Source organism: Meles meles, chromosome 6 (assembly GCF_922984935.1).
Source record: "Meles meles chromosome 6, mMelMel3.1 paternal haplotype, whole genome shotgun sequence".
Taxonomy (NCBI): domain Eukaryota; kingdom Metazoa; phylum Chordata; class Mammalia; order Carnivora; family Mustelidae; genus Meles; species Meles meles.
Window position 1 is genome coordinate 147881749 of NC_060071.1, and position 17698 is coordinate 147899446.

The 17698-nt window shown below is 54.7% G+C and overlaps 1 protein-coding gene across 1 annotated transcript; it reads left to right on the forward strand.

The window, feature by feature from the left end:
• The first annotated feature begins 6741 nt into the window (after positions 1-6741).
• On the forward strand, positions 6742-7831 carry LOC123944170 (transcription initiation factor TFIID subunit 9-like). Its single transcript, XM_046009021.1, has one exon. The coding sequence runs from the start codon at positions 6889-6891 to the stop codon at positions 7684-7686; it is 798 nt and encodes a 265-aa protein (XP_045864977.1). The 5' UTR covers positions 6742-6888; the 3' UTR covers positions 7687-7831.
• Positions 7832-17698: the final 9867 nt, after the last annotated feature.

The window sequence follows — 17698 nt, forward strand, 5'->3', positions numbered from 1 at the left end:
GATGATGGAGGCTGAGAAGCCTAGGATTTGCAGCTGGTAAGTCAGAGACCCCAGAGAACCGCTAATGTAAGTTTTAGTCCAAGTGCAAAGGCCTGAGACTTGGGAGTGCCCGCAGTGGAGGCTCCAGTACGAGTCTGAGTCTGAAGGCAGAACACCAATGGCCCAGCCCCAAGGCAGTCAGATGGAGGGGGCAGCGCCTTTTGTTCTATCCAGGCCCTCAACTGATCAGATGAGGCCCACCCACATCAGGCAGGATGGCCAACTTCACGCAGTCTACTGCAAATGTTCATCCCATCTCGAAACACCCTCACAGACACACCCAGAATAATGTTTGACCAAATATCTGGACACCCCATGGCCGAGTCACGCTGATGCAGAAAAAGCCACCACAGATCGGCAGCACGGAGGTTAGTTACCCTTCGCTTCTCCAGCTTCCGATGCAGGTGAAAGAGCCTTGAAGTCACACGCGGAACCGACATTGCAACTTTGCCTTTCACACGGGTCCCTGCACGCGCCTTTCATCCTCACCAGGAAAAGGCAGACGCTACATGAAGTTGACTCACCTGTTTTTAGCTCCCTTCTTGGTGCGGGCACACTTTGCCCAAGTTCTCGGCCATCAGTTGGCCAACAAGAAAGGACACAGGGCAAGAAAAGGAGCCGCGGGGAGCCCAATCGTTCGCTTTCCACCGTGCCATCCCTCTGGGCGCCTGTGGCTCCCACCTTCCAACACACATACACCTTGACTCGCTCTGAGTCTCACGGAGCTGGCGCGTGCTGTGGGGTCACTGACCTCCATGCTCCCGGGGCATCGCAAATGAGGAACAGCAGAGAACGGGGACGTCCACGCCCCCCTCCCCACTCCGCTCAAGCGCATCCTCCAGGGTCCCACCCAGCAGCACTTACAAAACACAATGCAAGACAGAAATTATTCGGAATTTCAAGACAGTGGCAGCAAAACATTCAACCAAGTGCAGGGTCCTTCAAGGGAGGGGCGCTGGACACTGGCCCAGGATGCTCACCTAGGAAGCCTCCCCAACCAGCAGTCCAGACTTGCACGTAGCCTGCTCGCTCATACGTGAGTCTGGGGAGCGGGGGCAGCTCCTTCCGTGGGTGGCAGAGAGGCCACGCTATGGTGCTCCCGGTTCTCCTGGGAGGAGACTAAACTCCATGGTGTTAGCGAGTGTCCCCAGGATACATGCCTTCCACCTCCAAAGCCATGCCTTTGGCTCTCCCCACTGCACTTGGCTCCTTATAGGACACCCGACCCCTTGCTGGCCCTTCGCATGCCTGGGCTGGGGGCTGTGAAGACGGCAGGTGGATGCTCACCATCTCAGTGCCCAAAGACTCGGCAGACTCAGGCAGCCTGTGGCCAGAGGCAGAGTCAGGGGATAGAGCGATGGCTAGAAGAAGGTGCCAGGAAGAGGAGGGTACACAAGTAGAGGCCAAGAAATGGCCCAGCGCAGCGTTCAGTCAGAGATACAGTGCAGGTGTGTGTTAGTGTGTGAACGAGTGTGTGAGCATGGTGAGACGTACACACCTTCACACTCCAGACCCTCACTGGGGTACCCCCCAGGCCTGTACGAAGCACCGGGGAGAACTGGTCCTATCCCAACATCATGACTGAGCTGGTCGGAGAGACAGAAACTAACAAGGCAGGAAGCCCGGGATTTGGGTAACCCAAGGGAGGGCTTCCTGGAGGAGGTGTATCATGAAGGATTAGAAGCTCAGGTGGGAAGAGCCTCAGGGGTGGAAAGAATTACGTGTGTGGAGCCTTGGCAGCAAAAACATCCTGGCAGGTTTGGGCAACGGCAGTCAAGTCCATGGGGCCCCAGAGGGGGCAGGCGGGGATGAGAGGTGAGGCTAGAAGGCCGTATGTGGATCTGGCGCTTACCTTGAAGGCTCTGAGGAGAGGCAGGAACGTGCCTGGGAGCAGGGAAGGTAAGGGTCAAGCCTCTGTCTAGGGTAGCTGTCCCTACTTGTGGCTGGAGCACCTGAAGGAAGATACTGGTCCCCAGCCCTGTCCCAGCCACAGCCCTGCCCTTCCTGGCCTGAGCCTCTTCCCCTCGCCTCCACCCCTGGACCCAGTCACACTGCTCTGGGGCTGCCTGAGCTCCCCGAATCCCCATGACCACTTTCTCAGTGTAAGCAGTCAAGAGCTCTCCAACCCACTGGCCACCTGTGTTTGCCATTTGCACAGCAGTCTGCCGCGGGGACCCATCCTCCTCCGATCCTGCAGAACGAGAAACCACAAAGGACCTCCTTATGCACTGGGTTCCAGGGAAGGTTCGCCTCCGGAAAAGTTCTATTTGGGTGCAAGAGTTGGCATGCTTTTGTTCTTCCCAGATTTGTCTGTAAACCCAGCAGGACTCCACACAAAACCCCAAAAGGGTCCTGGAGCTTATCCCAGCATCCACATGAAAGACAAGGACCAGGATTGGCCAGAGAATTTTTGGAGAAGAAAGAATGGGAGGACACATTGAGCATCCATTCATTCCTTTGACAAATATTTATTCCAGATCATAAATGAGCCAGCCATGATCCCGCTCCCCAGGAAGAGAACCAGTAAAGTCCTGCCCAAACAGAGTACACACTCCAGTTGGGGGACAACAATCAGAAACACATAAGCTTTGGGTGGTAAGAGTCGACAAATCAATTTTGAATCCTAAAAAACGCTGCGAGAAAAATAAGGCCAGTGCTTCCCTCGTGCACAGGGTCACCCCAACACCTAATGGCTTAAGGCAATAACATTCCCTCATTCTCGTAGGTCTGGAGGCTGAGTTAGCTCTGCTCCGCGGTCTCGCCCAGGGTCTTTCAGACCATTACAGCCAGATGGGAGCTGGGGCTGGGGCAAATCAAAAGCTTCCTTACTCTTATTTCTGTTGACAGTGGCCAGCCGCCAGCTGAGGACTTCCCAGAACTGTGACTAAGATGCCTACCTGGGGTCCCTCCCTGTCACCTGGGTTTCATCTTATTAGGCAACTGGGATCCAAAGGCGCACATCCCAACAGAGTAAGGCAGAACTGCGTGGCCCTGTTACAACTTATGAAGTTACATGGCATCACTCTGCAAACTCTGTCCAGGTTGTCACAGAAATCTGTCTGCCTGCTGGAGGGAAAGGGACCCAGCCTCCCACCATGCAATGGAAGACGCGCCAAAGTCACACCGCGGGAGTGGGCTACGTCATCCTGTCTTTGGGAAAAATCGTAGCCAGGGTGAGGGAATAGAGTCATTTACAAAGTAATAATCAAAAAATCAGGGAACAACCCAGGATAGACAAACAGACCCCAGAACAGAGCAGAGAGCCCAGGGAGAAGCTCCTGCCTGTGTCTGGACACCATAGATAATGAAGGGGTGTCAGCAATCAGGGGGCTGTAAACACCAGTGGGGAGGAAATTACACTGTATCCCTGTCATTCACACACACACACACACACACACACACACACAGAGACAGACAGACAGACAGACAGACAGAGACAGAGAAATTGCCAGTGGGATAAAGACTTGAAGTGAAATGCAAACTGTTACAACTTTAGAAGACTAGTAAAAAAGTATCTCTATCCCGCATTGAGATAGCACATCACGTCTATTAAGATCGCTACTATGAAAAAAAAAAAGCTGAAAGTAACAAGCGTTGGGTGTAGAGAGGGTCAGAGAAATCAGAGCCCTCGTACACTGTTGCTGGACTATCGCCGTGCAGCCACGCTGGGAAACAGTATGGGGGTGCCACAAAAATGATGTAAAATGTGGTCCACCAGCTCTACTTCCGGGCACATACTCAAAAGAACGAAAAGCGGGGTCTTAAATATGTATTTCCAGACCCAGGTTCCTAGCAGCGCTATTCACAATAGCCAAAAGACCGAAGCCACCCAAGTGTCCACGGATGCATAAATGGGTAAACAAAATGTGGTCAGTCCATACCACGAAATATTATTCAGCCTTTAAAAAGAAGGACAATTCCGACACCTGCTCCACCACGGACGAATCAGAGGACTTTATGCAAAGTGAGATAAGGAAGGCACAACAGAACAAATCCTGTGTGATTCCATTTGTATGCCGTCCTGAAACGGATCAGGTCCTCTGAGATAGAAAGGGGAGCAGAGAGGTAGGGAAGGAGGGGGGGATGCGGAGTTAGCGGTTAAGTGGGGACAGAGTTTTGGTTCAGGGAGATGACAAAGTTCTGGGGGTGGATGGGGGTGATGGCTGCCCCACAGTGTTTACAGTGGCTGAGATGGTAAATTGTATATGTATGTTACCGTAATTAAAATAGACATGTGCACACACATGCAATTAAAAAAAAAAAGATCTCGATGTTCTTAGGTTGGGGAAATTTTCCTATTTAAAAAAGGAAAAAAAAAAAACCATAAAGGAGATCATCTAACTAGGAAGTCTGGGTGGCTCAGTCAGTTAAGCATCTGCCTTCGGGTCAGGTCATGATCCCAGGTCCTGGGATCGAGCCCCGCATCAGGCTCTCTGCTCAGTGGGGAGCCTGCTTCCTCCTCTCTCTCTACCTGCCGCTCCCACTACTTGTGCTCTCTGTCACATAAATAAATAAATAAAAATCTTTTTTTTAAAAAAAGGAAAAAATACTATAGAACAAAATTAAAATTTTCTCTGTAAGCAAAGATGCTGTTAACGGTTGAGACTTGCATCCCTGTGTTCATGCCTGCCCTTCTGGACCCATCGGCACGACTGTCCGGGCTCTCCATCCATGAGCTCTCTTCTCCCAGCTCTGTGGCTGGGGCTGGCTGATGGCAGGCCAGGCAGGAGCCATGGGAGGTGGGAGGAGGCTGAGGGCAGGAGAGGGCTCCTAGCCCCCTCAGGCAGGGTCGCCGTGGGTGGGCTGGGTGTCTAAGAGCCACCTCCTCTCAGGGACTCTGTCCACCACATAATTGCTCTCTCCTCACCCAAGGGTCTCGGGGTGGCCGTGGCTCCAGGGTGGCCAGCCCGGGGTACCGCTAAGCCCCTCCTTGTTCCTCTGCACCTTGGCAAGTAGCCCCCTGATTCCTCTCTCCCTTACCCCCAAGTTGAGGCTGCTGGTCATTTCCTGCCTACACCCAGGTTGCTGGGAAGCATATTTGCTGCCCACAGAGGAGTGCAGACAATAAGCTTCTACATGCAGGGGAGACCGACGACCAGCAGGTGCCTGGAGTGAAAGGAGGACAGCAAGGAACATGGAAGCCACCGCCTTTGGGGGCAGGAGAGTGGCCCCAGTGAGGCTGATGACCTGAAACCCCAGACCCTCACAGCGTCACTTTACATGGCAAACGGGACTCGGCAGATAAGGTAAAGCTAAGGACCTTGAGTTGGGAGACAACCCTGGGGTATCCAAGGAGGACCCAATGTCATCATGAAGTCCTTCTTAGCTGCAAGCAGGAGACACAGAAGAGGGAGAGGATGGCAGATGCCATGCTCCTGGCCATGAGCAGGGAGGAAGGGGCCCGAGCCAAGGAACACAGGCAGGCTCGAGGATCCGGAAAGAGAAAAATACGAAAGGATTCTCCCCCTGGAGCTTCCAGAAGGAGTACAGAAACTGGATACACTTCGCTAGCAATCAGGGAAAGGTGAACTCCAACAGCCGGGCCACACTGCCTCACACTGGCGTAGGCGCAGACACAGGGGACTAGGGGGACCGGGAGTGGATGCCCTGCCCTGTGGGGAGGGCCGGCTGGATCCGAAAGGAGTTTTGGAGCCCCAGAAGTAGCACGGGAAGCTGCACAGGCTCATGCCTATGACTCAGGGAAGCCCCCTTGAGCCCCATAGCCCGCAGTGGGGCTGGTCCTCGGAGATGGCCCCAGCCATGAACCAGTCCCGCTGTGGACCCCTCCCACTCTGGCTCTGGGCCAGCCTGTCACTGCGGTGATCACCAAAAAGGACAGTGTGGGCATCTGCATCCTGGCCTGAGGAAGGCCTGGCAGCTTCTGCTTTCACGATTTGGGAGTCTAGAGATATGTCAGAAGGGGCAGGAGACCCTGCGGGAAAGGGACAGAGGCCTGGCGATCCCCATGTCTTCTGAACATCCCGCACCAGCCACTATCTGACTGCGGGATGGACGCTACGCAGGACCAGAAGGAAGACCGCCAAGCTCAGCCCAGCTGACCCCCGGAAGCAGAGAGACAATAAAATGGTCATTTCACTCCATGTTCTGGGTGATCCGCTGGGCAGCCTTAGGAAAGGAAAGCGCCTGGATTGGGGGTCCCCAGGGGCACAGGAAGGTCCCCTTCCCAGTGAAGCACTGTCATGGCATGTGGGGGCAGGTGAATCGCGGAGCCGTGGACCCCTTCCCACCGCCGGAATGAATGGACTAGATCTACAGGGCTCACGAGGGTCACACCCCAGAAACACGGGGCAGATCATCTGGGTGACCCCATTTGTAGGAGATCTCGGACGAGGTCAATCCAGATACAGAAAGCAGATTGGCGGTTGCTGGAGGGGGACCCGGGAATGACGGCTTATGGGTATGGGGCCTCCTTTCGGGGGCAATGAAAATGTTCCGGAACTAGACAGAGGTGGTGTCTGCCTAGCCTGGTCCCGCATGAGGGTGCACTCTAAAAAAGTTGATTTTAGGACACCTGGGTGGCTCAGTTGGTTAAGCAGCTCCCCTCAGCTTGGGTCATGATCCCAGGGTCCCGGGATAGAGCCCTGCTACTGTACCTACTTGTGCTCTCTATCTCTGTGTCAAATAAATAAACAAAATCTTTTTTAGAAAGAAAGAGTGGAAAGAAAGAAGGAAGGGAGCGCGGTGAGGACCATGTTGCTTCCGAACATCCTGCTCACCGGTACACCAGGGGTTGGAAAAACCACGCTAGGCAAAGAACTTGCATCAAGATCAGGACTGAAATACATTAATGTGGGTGATTTAGCTCGAGAAGTCTGATCAACGGATATCATGGAGTCTGGCAAGATGGCTTCTCCCAAGAGCATGCCGAAAGATGCACAGATGATGGCACAAATCCTGAAGGATATGGGGATTACAGAATATGAGCCAAGAGTTATAAATCAGATGTTGGAGTTTGCCTTCCGATATGTGACCACAATTCTAGATGATGCAAAAATGTATTCCAGCCATGCTAAGAAAGCTACTGTTGATGCAGATGATGTGCGATTGGCTATCCAGTGTCGTGCTGATCAGTCTTTTACATCTCCTCCCCCAAGAGATTTTTTATTAGATATTGCAAGGCAAAGAAATCAAACTCCTTTGCCATTAATCAAGCCATATTCAGGCCCCAGGTTGCCACCTGATAGATACTGCTTGACCGCTCCAAACTATAGACTTAAGTCTTTACAAAAAAAGGCATCTACCTCTGCGGGAAGAATAACAGTTCCACGGTTAAGTGTTGGTTCAGTTACTAGCAGACCAAGTACTCCTACTCTTGGCACACCAACCCCACAGACCATGTCTGTGTCAACTAAAGTAGGAACTCCAATGTCCCTCACAGGGCAAAGGTTTACAGTACAGATGCCCACTTCACAGTCCCCAACTGTAAAAGCATCAATTCCTGCAACATCCGCAGTTCAGAATGTTCTGATTAATCCATCGTTAATTGGGTCCAAAAACATTCTTATTACCACTAACATGGTGTCATCACAAAATACTGCCAATGAATCATCAAATGCAATGAAAAGAAAACGAGAAGATGATGATGATGATGATGATGATGACGATGATGACTATGATAATTTGTAATCCAGCCTTGATGCTTGTAACATGTATACTTGGTCTTGAATCCATTGTACTAGATTAAACATGCATGCTGGGTATTTTCAAGTTGTGTTGTAGAAAACTTAAATGCTATTTAATGAGTAAACATGGTTATCCTTTCCGATTGAGATGTTGGGTTTTCTTTAATAGGATTAGTAATGGTTATTCATCAGCCTTTAAGTGTAAAAAATAAAACTGTTTTCATCAGTTTAAAAAAAAAAAAAGAAGGAAGGAAGGAAGGAAGGAAGGAAGGCAGACAGGCAGGCAGGCAGGCAGGCAGGCAGACAAGTTATATCGTTCTCTGTACTCTTTTGGTCTGAAATATTTCACAATTTCACGTGAAAACCAGAGTGCTGTCCTACCCCACTTCACCTCTGTGAAAAAGAGAAAGAAGCCATCCATGTCTGGGAGACCCCTCCCAGCCCTGATGCGGCCGCATCAGTCACATGGGAGGGCACCTGCGAGGGGCCCCCAGACCCACGTGGTGGTAGGGCTGGGGTTCGAACAGGCAGGCCCCAGGGAGCTCCCCCTGTAAGAGCTTTCTGCTAAGTACTGCTTCCCAGGGGCTCCCCAGTGAAATGTCACGACACACTCTGAGGAAGGCCCCATTATAATTCCCATTTTGTAGAGGGGGAGGCTGGAGCCCCGGAAGTGACAGTCCCCGCCAGCAGAAGGCAGAGCCAGGATCCCACCCCCAACAGCACCCAAGGGCAGGCTTAGCTGCCTTCATGTAGCGAGTGGGACGTGGGACGTCTCAACCACGTCCAAGTGACTGCCTGCCGGGCTGCACCCGTGCCCCGAGGGCTGGCACTTCCTTTCCAGAATGTGTCGCTTTCGCCAAAGCCAGCGTCCACGGGCCTTGTTTCTACAGCCCGCCCTCCCATGAGCCAAAGGAAGAGGCGATCAGAGCCGGGTCATCATAGTCATTGGGTCCCCCAGAGAGGGTCCTGAAATTGGCTCCAGGACCACCCTCCACACTCAGTCCAGGCCGGTCCACACCATGGCCCCGGCCGCCGTGCGCTCAGGGTAGAGCGCACACACATGTGCATAAGGAGAAGTTTCAAACCACCTCTCTGAGCCTGGGTGGAGGGCCCTGAGCCAAGACCCGTCCTGGGAGCTTCCTCTGCCTCAGCCTCTCCCATGTGCAGGTGAAGCCCACCCAGGATCTCCCCAGAGGGAAAGGCTCCTGGGGCTTCAGAGTCCAGCGGGGGGCCAGGCTCTGGGTGTGTGATGGAGATGAACAGCAGGCATAGGACAAAGTGAAACAAGACGGTCCGCTTTGAGAAGCTGATGGGTCTGGTGCATCTGCGCAGACTCGGACTGGAAAAGGCAAAGCACGAGAAGTTACAATTTCCCTGGACCTCAGTTTCCCTCCTCTGAGACAGGTAGTATCTGCCCCGCTGGGTGTGTGAGGGTAGAATGCCCACAAAAGCCCAAGAACATGGGCTCCCAGGTGGCTCAGTTGGTTAAACGTCTTCCTTCGATTCGGATCATGATCCCGAGGTCCTGGGATTGATCATTGATCCCCATGTCCGGCTCCCTGGTTAGTGGGGGGCCTGCTTCTCCCTCTGCTTCTGCCCCTCCTCTTGCTTGTGTTCTCTCTCAAATACATAAATAAAATCTTAAAAAAAAAAAAAAGGAGTCCAAAAACTTGGTGATGGGTGGCTGGTAGAAATACTTCTGGATTTCGCCATTACTAAGGAGGGGCCATGCTGGTCTCTCAAACTTTTATGGCCATTGATGTCCATGTGGTGAGCTCCTTCCTTCCCTGACTCCGTGTTTCCATCTGTGCTAGGGATGTGCAGACAGCCTGTGGCTGACATTCCTACCCAGAGCCTGCCCTGAGGCCACCAGCTCTAACCCCCTTTCTGGACAGACTGGGGTCCCCAGGAGTCACTGCTCCTAGAGTTCCTGGAGCCTCCGTCCATCTGCTCCAACTCCCACACAGCATGTCAGCTACAAAGACACACTGCTGGCTTGACAGCCGGCTGCCCAGGGTGCTTCTGTGGGACAGCTTCTAGAGAGCTGGGCCTTGGCACAGTTGTCCTTGGTTAGGAGGTAATTAAGACACCGCAGGCTTGACGAGAGTGCCACAGATCTCAGAACCAGGCAGATCTTGAAGCTGCTGTTCCTGCGGTGGGGCAGGGGAGGGGGGCTTCCAGATGCAAAATCTGGGGCTCCCACTGCCCAGAAACTGCAAAGGCCAGATTTGAGCTCAGGGCCGTTGGACACCCAAGTCCAGTGCTGCCTGCAGAGGGAAGGAACACAGTCACCGAGTCTCTGGGCCACATTGCCCTGATGGAATCCTCGTCCTGCCATCGAAGGACGGTATCACCAAGGATGAATCACGGCCTCCCTGAGCCTCAATTTCCTCATTTGTACAATGGATTTTCCTGTTTGTAAAATAGATACATATGCCTTATTTGGAAAAACTGATTGTATCTGGGAAAGCGGATGGTAAAAGTAGGACCCGCCTCGTGGGTGATTTTGGGGATCGATGGGGTGGACAAAGCTAGATGTGTGTGACAGTGTGTGGACACCGAGCACTGGACAAATGTCAGCCATCATCGCTGTTTCAGCTCCAGGATGGCCACCCGCACAGTACCCTCCCCTCCAAGTAAAACTCAATCTCCGCAGAGAGACCCAACACGAACAATACAGGCCAGGTCTGAAAGCTTCTGGATGGCAGAAGTGTTTGCAATTGCCAGGACACATCTAGAAAATAAATCATTTACAGAAGGGATCTTTTTTTTTACACCATCTTTCATTCTTTCAGAGATTGAACAGGCCACTTGAGAAGGAAAAGCAGCCGGCGGGGTATCAACAAATAATTCCGAGAGTTATAAATAGCCTTTGGATGCCTGAGCTGAAGAGCGCTTGAAGGGAAATTCATCTAAGCCCCCCATCCTACTGGGGATCCCCCTCATCTGGGCTGAGAGACAGGGCCACCCAGCCGCCAGCGCCTGGTTCTCTCTCCTTGCCCATGGAGGGATAAAGGGAGGTTTCTTTATACTCCAACTGTTTCCATGTCCACAACATGTCTGTCTTCAGAGAGAAACGTACCACCCATCAACAAACAGATAAGCCTGGGAGCTCCCGTACAAAGTCAAGGGCCCAAAGCCCTGCCTTACAGGGTCCAGCTCTTGGCTGCGAAACTTTCTCTGTCTGATTGACTTGTTTCATTTGTAACTGCTCAGGGTCAGCCGGGTCCTGCCCACATTTCCTGGGTGCCGGTGCCGGGGCTGGGCGTTAACCCTGCGGTGTCGCGCTGGAGAGCCAGTGTGGGAGTCTTCCTCGGCCTTGGTGAGCGCGGTTCTCACCGGGAAGCCAGTGCGGGACGGTTAGGGTCCGAAGGACAGTCAGGGGCCACTCCTCTTAGTCTTGGAGGGAACAGGGAAGGCAAGAAACCGAGCTGCAGTGTGTGGGAAGCAACACATTTCTGGTGGCGCAGGAGAGGGGAAGCATATCTGGGTTGTTCAGAGACCAGACCCTGGAAAGCAGGTCTATGCTCCCCTACTTGTGGCTATGTGGCCTCGGGCAAGTGACTTAACCTCTCTGTGCTTTGATTTCTCCTCTGAAAAACTCCGATGGAAAGCGGTACCCACCTGCTAAGGTGGCACACGGCTCCCACAGCAAGTGCTCACTGAAGCTCGCCACTCCAACCATGGGGGAGGGCCTGCCTTGGCCTCGGAGCAGGGTGCCCCAGCATCCACATGGGATCTTGTGGCACTAGAAGGTTCATTCTGGCCGCGGTGGGGGGGGAAGGTGGGGGGAGCGGTTAGAGGGCGTGTGTCGCAGGCATCTCCCATCTGCAGGGACGTCTGTGTGCCTGGCAGTCTTGGGAGACTGAGTCAGGGAGAGCCGTAGCTCCAAGAGAACTGTGGGAAATCGGGTGGGATCTGTAGAGTCCCTGAGGACAGAGGTTCCCCAGGACCCCATGGGGTATCAGTCAGAGCCCTGCCCCCCCCCCGCCGCATTGTGGGGGTACCTGACCCCTCTCAGAGCTGGAACTGTCAACAAAGGCTTTCAGGATCAGGGGCTGGCACACCCCTCCCCAAACTTGGGCTAGTCCACCGACCCACCCCCATCCTCTGTCCCCGACCAGCCATCCTTTGTGGCCAGGTGGCTTTTGACTGTGTACGATGTGGCTTCTTGTTTCCAAGAAGTTCAGAAACGTGTTCTGGCTGTCCGCAGCAAGCTGAGAACTCTGCTCGGTTAGACGTAAGTAGACGTGAGGTGGGGTTCGGAGCCCAGAGGCGGTTTCCGAGCCGTGCAGGGCAGACGCTGGAAGGCTTCTGAACGCACCGTGCTCCCCAGGACTCGTGCGGCTCAGCTATTGCACGCAGCTCCCACGCTCGCAGGTCTGCTCCCAGGCAAACACAGAGACACGCACATGCTACGGGGAGGTCCACGCAATCACGGACAACATACGCACGTGTGCACCCACAAGAGAACCTACACAGAGTCTCCCTATGTTTTTCAGGCCTGGACTTCACAAACAATTCCCTGATTCCTGTTCCCGATTCCAGAACTCACTCCTGAAAGAACTTATTCCTGGAATTGGAAGCTTGGGTCTGAACGGGCAGGGAGTAAATCCATCGGGGCTCTGCCTGCCTGCCCCGGGCCTCCCTCGTCTTCTCCCCTTCCTCCCTGGCCCTCTGGAACAGAGCCTGGAGAGTGTCTGCGGGAGGCTGTGGGGCCCTGAGCGAGCAAACGGAACCCTCGCCTGTCCCTCTTCCAGAGCTGCCCGAGCTCAGGGTGTGAGCGAGGGGCCTGCCTCCCTCAACTAAGGGCAAAAATATTGGACTCGTTTTGAAGAGCCGGAACCAGGTCTGGAAAACTGCTTCCCAAATCAAACAGCTTGACTCAGGCGGCTCCGTCCATCGGTCCGACCATCCAAAATCCACCAACCACCCAGCGACCATCCATCCACTCACCCACCTGCCCAGTCGGCCGCCCACCCAACTCAGCGGTCCCCCTGGCTGCAGCGGGGAAGCCGATCCACTGGACAGGCCCGTCAAGGACCCTGCGCTCCGGGCTGGGCCCTGGGGCTGAAATCCTTGACAAGACCCATGTGGTGACTCCCCTTCACCCAAGTGCTCGGGTGTCACCCAGCCTCTCCGCCTGCCCTGAGCTTAAAGGTCGCAGAGCCCCGGAGAAGGGGGCAGCTCCGCTCCCTTAGGTCTTCTGACCCGGGCTGCGGAACTCTAGGGAGGTCGAAAGGAAGTGGGATCCCTTCCACAGAAACACTGTTTGCACATCTTGGGGACCCCATCTGTGCAGCAAACACCCCCCAGCCCTTCCTCGCAACCTGCACGTGCAGCCCGCGTTCCCCGAGCAGAAACATTTGTATCACTTCCGGAAATGAGACAGAGCTGTCAAAAGCTCATGAACTCAGCTAGTTAAGTGTGAGACAGAAGTCTCAGGTCTGCTCCGTGCCACGGAAAACACGACAGCTGGTATCAATTAGAGCGGATTCTGCCTGGAGTCCCGGCTGACTCCGCCACTAGCGGGTTTCCTGCTAGAGCGGGAGGGGGGGGGGGGGGCTCCCACAGGAGCGGGGTCTGGCCCCGCCCCTGCCTCTGCCGGCCACACCCACCAGACAAGGCGGGGGGGCCCCTCCTGTGGGTCCCTCTGGTGTGGGAGGGAATTTCCCAGAAGCCCAAGCGGGGCAGGATCACGCGACCTTCTGGGGCCAGTCACCTGCTGGGCAGTTGGGATATCGGGATGCTGGGATGTTGGGTGGAGGCGCTTCTTGGAGGGGAGGATGACTTTGGGGGGATCCACCATTAAGGACACCTCAGAAATTTGTTTCTACCCCACCCCAATGATCTGTGTCCTACACTCCACATTGTAACTGAGCCCTTGGAAGTGAACGTGGTTTTCGTTTGGCCCAGCATCCCTCCCCTCCTTCAGTAATGAACCCCTTTGCCTGTAGGAACAGCATGCAGTGTGGCTCAAGGGGGGTGACCCCAGCCACAGGACAAGGCCCATGAACCAGGCCTGGCCTTGAAAATTTGCTGGAGGTCTGCTCTGTGAACCCTTGGGAAGTCTGTCAACTTAGCTGGGATCATAAACTGTGACAAAAATACAGTCTGAAGGCCTTTTTGTCCCCTCTGTGCAGAGCCGAGAGAGAGGCAAGCAGGAAAACAAAAGAGAGAGAAACTCAGTCCCAGTAACACTGGTTAAGCTCCTGGATTCATCTGTTCCTGAAGCCAGAGCTGCACAGAGACCTGACTTCCCACTTTAGAAAGACTTTTTTTTTCTTAAACGAGTATGAGTTGTGTTTCTATTGTTTGCAGTAGAGTCTCTCTGATACATTACAGCGATGCTTTCCCAGTTGGTAGACATTTATTAACTACCGGTTGTATGCCAAGGTCTGTCCTAGGCACTAAGACAAACAATAAATGAGACCCACTTTGCCCGTGCAAACAATCGCATCCTTTTCCTCCCTCAAAAGGGGACCTAAGAGCTCTGGCATCCACTCCACGCAGAGTTATTCTAAACACTTTTCATACATTTTCTCTATTTGTTACAGAAGTGGAAGTTCATACCGAAGGAAGAATAAAGTTGCAACAAATGCGTGCTCCGGCTGCATATGGCCCAGCCCCGTGTACATACATGCGGAGGGAAAGGATGAAAAGGAAACACAACATTAACTGTGGCTCTCTCTGGCGAGAGCAACTGCAGACAATCCTTAGTTCTTTTTTATACTGTCTGAATTTTCCAAACCTTCTATGATGGAACAAGTTGGCTTTTGTTTTTTAAGAAATAAAGAAAGCAGCACGGGGCCCGCAGTAGGGGACCCATCTTGGGCAACATTTGAGACCTCTTGGGTCCCCTCTTACTCCAGCCACAGCTGTGGTCACCAGCCCCACACAGCCGTAGCTCACCCGCATTGGGGCCACACGACGTTGCCTCATCTGTGGAGGCCCCCAGTCTCTCTACCTGCTCCCACCCTGGGCTTTCTTTCAGGAAACCCAATTCTATATTATGGTGTCAACTCGAAGTCCAGGGCACTTAGCTCCCTGTGGGTGACCTTTGACCACTGCAGGACAGAGCCAGGAACTCGCTCTCCCTTACTGGGGGTGGGCGCGGGGGCGGGAGGCGGGCACATGACCCTAAGACATCATCACAGCTTCCCTGTGCACCTTGTGGGCCTGAGCAACCGAGCAGCCAGTACCTGAGATGGGGACACACCTCTCCCGTATCAGCCCCCAGCCCCACTCCCACCCCTAGGCCACTTCCCAAATGAAACCCTACACCGAAGCTCTGTTTCAGGCTCTGCCTTGGGGAACTCTGCTCAGTGCAAAGACCCTGCCACCCCACCCTATGCTGATGTCACCAAAGCTTCTCTGCTCGCTGTGCCCCGGCCATCCCCGGGCCTGGAAGGACCCTTGCAGAATTCTCTTCAGCTGCAGGCATTCCTGAAACAGGTTCAGCAGAGGAAGGTCCCCCATCCTGTAGGAAGTCACCACATGTCCAGGTGGTGGCAGGTCTGCACGCTGCGGGGACAGGTAAATGAGCCCCTGACTGCACCAGCCCATCCCACTCCAGGGGCAGTGTCTGCATGGATCCCTAAAGCAACCCCAAATAGCCAAGCAGTAGCCTCAAGGGCCGGGGAGGGCCGGGAAGGCCAGGAAGCCCTGCCTGGGCTCCATTCTAGAAACCATGGGCCTGGGACCTGCGAGGAGGGGGGGAGGCTGGAGGAGACCGGTGACAGCCTGGAGACCCGGACCAGTGCGGGGACCCAAGTATCCTGATGACGACCTTGGGGACATTCTCGCCGGCCACAGGAGCTCAGAAACAGGCCCGGAGGGGTGCAAGGCAGGAGGCGGGGGCGTCCGCGGGGTTCCAAAGAACCTATAGGGATTTTCCAGACTGGGGTGCCGGGCTCGGCTATGTGGCTGCTTTAGATAATGGGACTTGCCCTTTTCCGCGAACGCTGACACCAGAAATGCTCTCGCTGCTGCAACAGTTCTCTGCCCTCGGCGGGTGCCAGAGACCTTGGAAGCTCACGCAGCCTTTCGGAGCTGCTGTAAATACCCATTGTCCCTGTACAGTGAGCTGCAGAGAAAAACATGCGTGTGCTGTCGGCCTTTGTTGGGAGAGCTGGTTGCTTAGATTCCGATGAATGCCCCCAGCTCCGAGGGGGCGCGGACAGGATTTGGAGGCAGCGGAGCTGGCCCGGGTTCTCTCAAGCCTTGCCAGCTCCGCAGCCGGGGGCAAGCCACATCATGGGTGAGTCAGCCGCTGGGGCAGGGCACCTTCACCCTCCCGCCCCGACTGATGTGGAACCTTGGGTCACCCCGCCCACCCCAGGCCTCAGCTTCCTCTTCTGTAAAATGGGAGCAGCCATCCCAATAAAAGTCCCTGTCCTGAGGGACAGGGGCACGGAGGGACATCGCTGTCATAGAAAGTCAGGTCGATGCCTTCTCCTGGCTGGACACCCCCGGGGCTCTCCAGGGTGCCTTGGCTGCTGCCACACCTCCCACCTGGGCCAAAATCCCTCCCCAGCCCTGACCCCACCAGGTGACTGGAAACTCATCTTTCTTCCTCCTTCCCTCCCGTCCTCTCTTCTCTTCCTTCTCGGTCTCCCTCACCCCCTTCATGCTCCTATCAGACTCAGCTGCTGGAGGCCGGGCTCGTCGGTGGGCCCAGGTCCCATGGCACAAGCTACTTACTGGGCCACGCAGGGCCCTTGGCTTCTTCTCCGGGCCTCTCCTCCCCACTGCGCACAAAGGGCAGCCCTTCCCCGGGCGCTGGATGGCCCCCGTTGCAATCGCATGTGCTCGTGCAGACTGGGTCTCTATGTTTTGTCTGCATGTCATTTCAATTTACATAAACAGCTCTTTGGAGCAACTCACATGCTTCTCTTACTTTTTCCATGCAGCTTGGTGTTTTCAACATCCGTCTGTGTTGCTTGGTTCCAGCCGCTGCTTGGTCTCCACGGGGATGCACCCCCCCTTACCTCCCCACTCCTACCCTCCACCAACCCCTCTGAGACGGACATCCTGGCACCTGCCCTGCATGGGGTGGCTCAGAAGGCCATCGGGATGGTTCCAGGAGCGGATCACCACACACGTGGCATCGGGGGGTTCCAGGAGCGGGCACGGGGCACAGGGTCACTCCCCGTATCCCTGCAGCACGGCTGCTCCAGTGCGGGTCACTGGACACCCACAATGTGTCCCCCGTCCCCGCTGATGCCGGCCTAACTGTTGCAATGGTGACACGTGCAATGATAAGGAAGTCATGACTACAGCTGCAACAGTCCCGGGGGCTGCCTGTGCACCGGCCACGTGCTCCACCTCGGCTAATGGGCACGACTCCGCAGAAGGCAAGTACCTTCATAGCCGTATTTTACCACCAAGGAAAACAACGTTTGGAAAGGTTAGGGGCCTGGTCCAGTGCTTCCAACCCACTCTCCCACGCCCCCAGGTTCCCAAGTCAGAGAAAAACGAGGACCGGGATTCGAGGGCACTTGCCTGAGGCTGCTGGGCCTGGCAGCTAGAACGGCGTCCCGGGGCCACCTGCCTGCCTGCCTGCCAGGGCAGGTCACCACTTCTCTGAGCCCATCACCCTGGCCCGGGGAGGGTGGACGGTGCCTTTTAGAGCCTAGAGAGGGCAATGCTTAATCCAGAGCCATGAGACTCTAAAGTGGGACTTCAGCTGTGTGGCCAGCTCCCATCTGGCCCTGTCCCCAGGGCCAGGGGACACTACACTGTGCACCCTCTTCCAGCTTCAAGGTAAAGAGAAAAGTCTCTCACTTCCCATGCAAACCGATCTCCCATGCAAAGAACTGCTTCCTTTTTTCTCCTTCCACGGGAATCTTCTGGCACCAGCTGTAGGCTGGGAATTACATTGCACTCACGCATTTTCTCAGCAGGAGGGCCATTATTGGCCCCGGTTTGCAGATGAGACTGCAGAGACCCAAAAGAAGAGAGTCCTGGGTTTGCCCAAGGTTGCACAGAAAAGGGGCCAGGAACCTGGGAGCGTC

What these genes read in the sequence shown, in the direction of transcription:
- LOC123944170 (XM_046009021.1), top strand. Translation starts at nt 6,889, where the DNA reads ATGGAGTCTGGCAAGATGGCTTCTCCCAAGAGCATGCCGAAAGATGCA.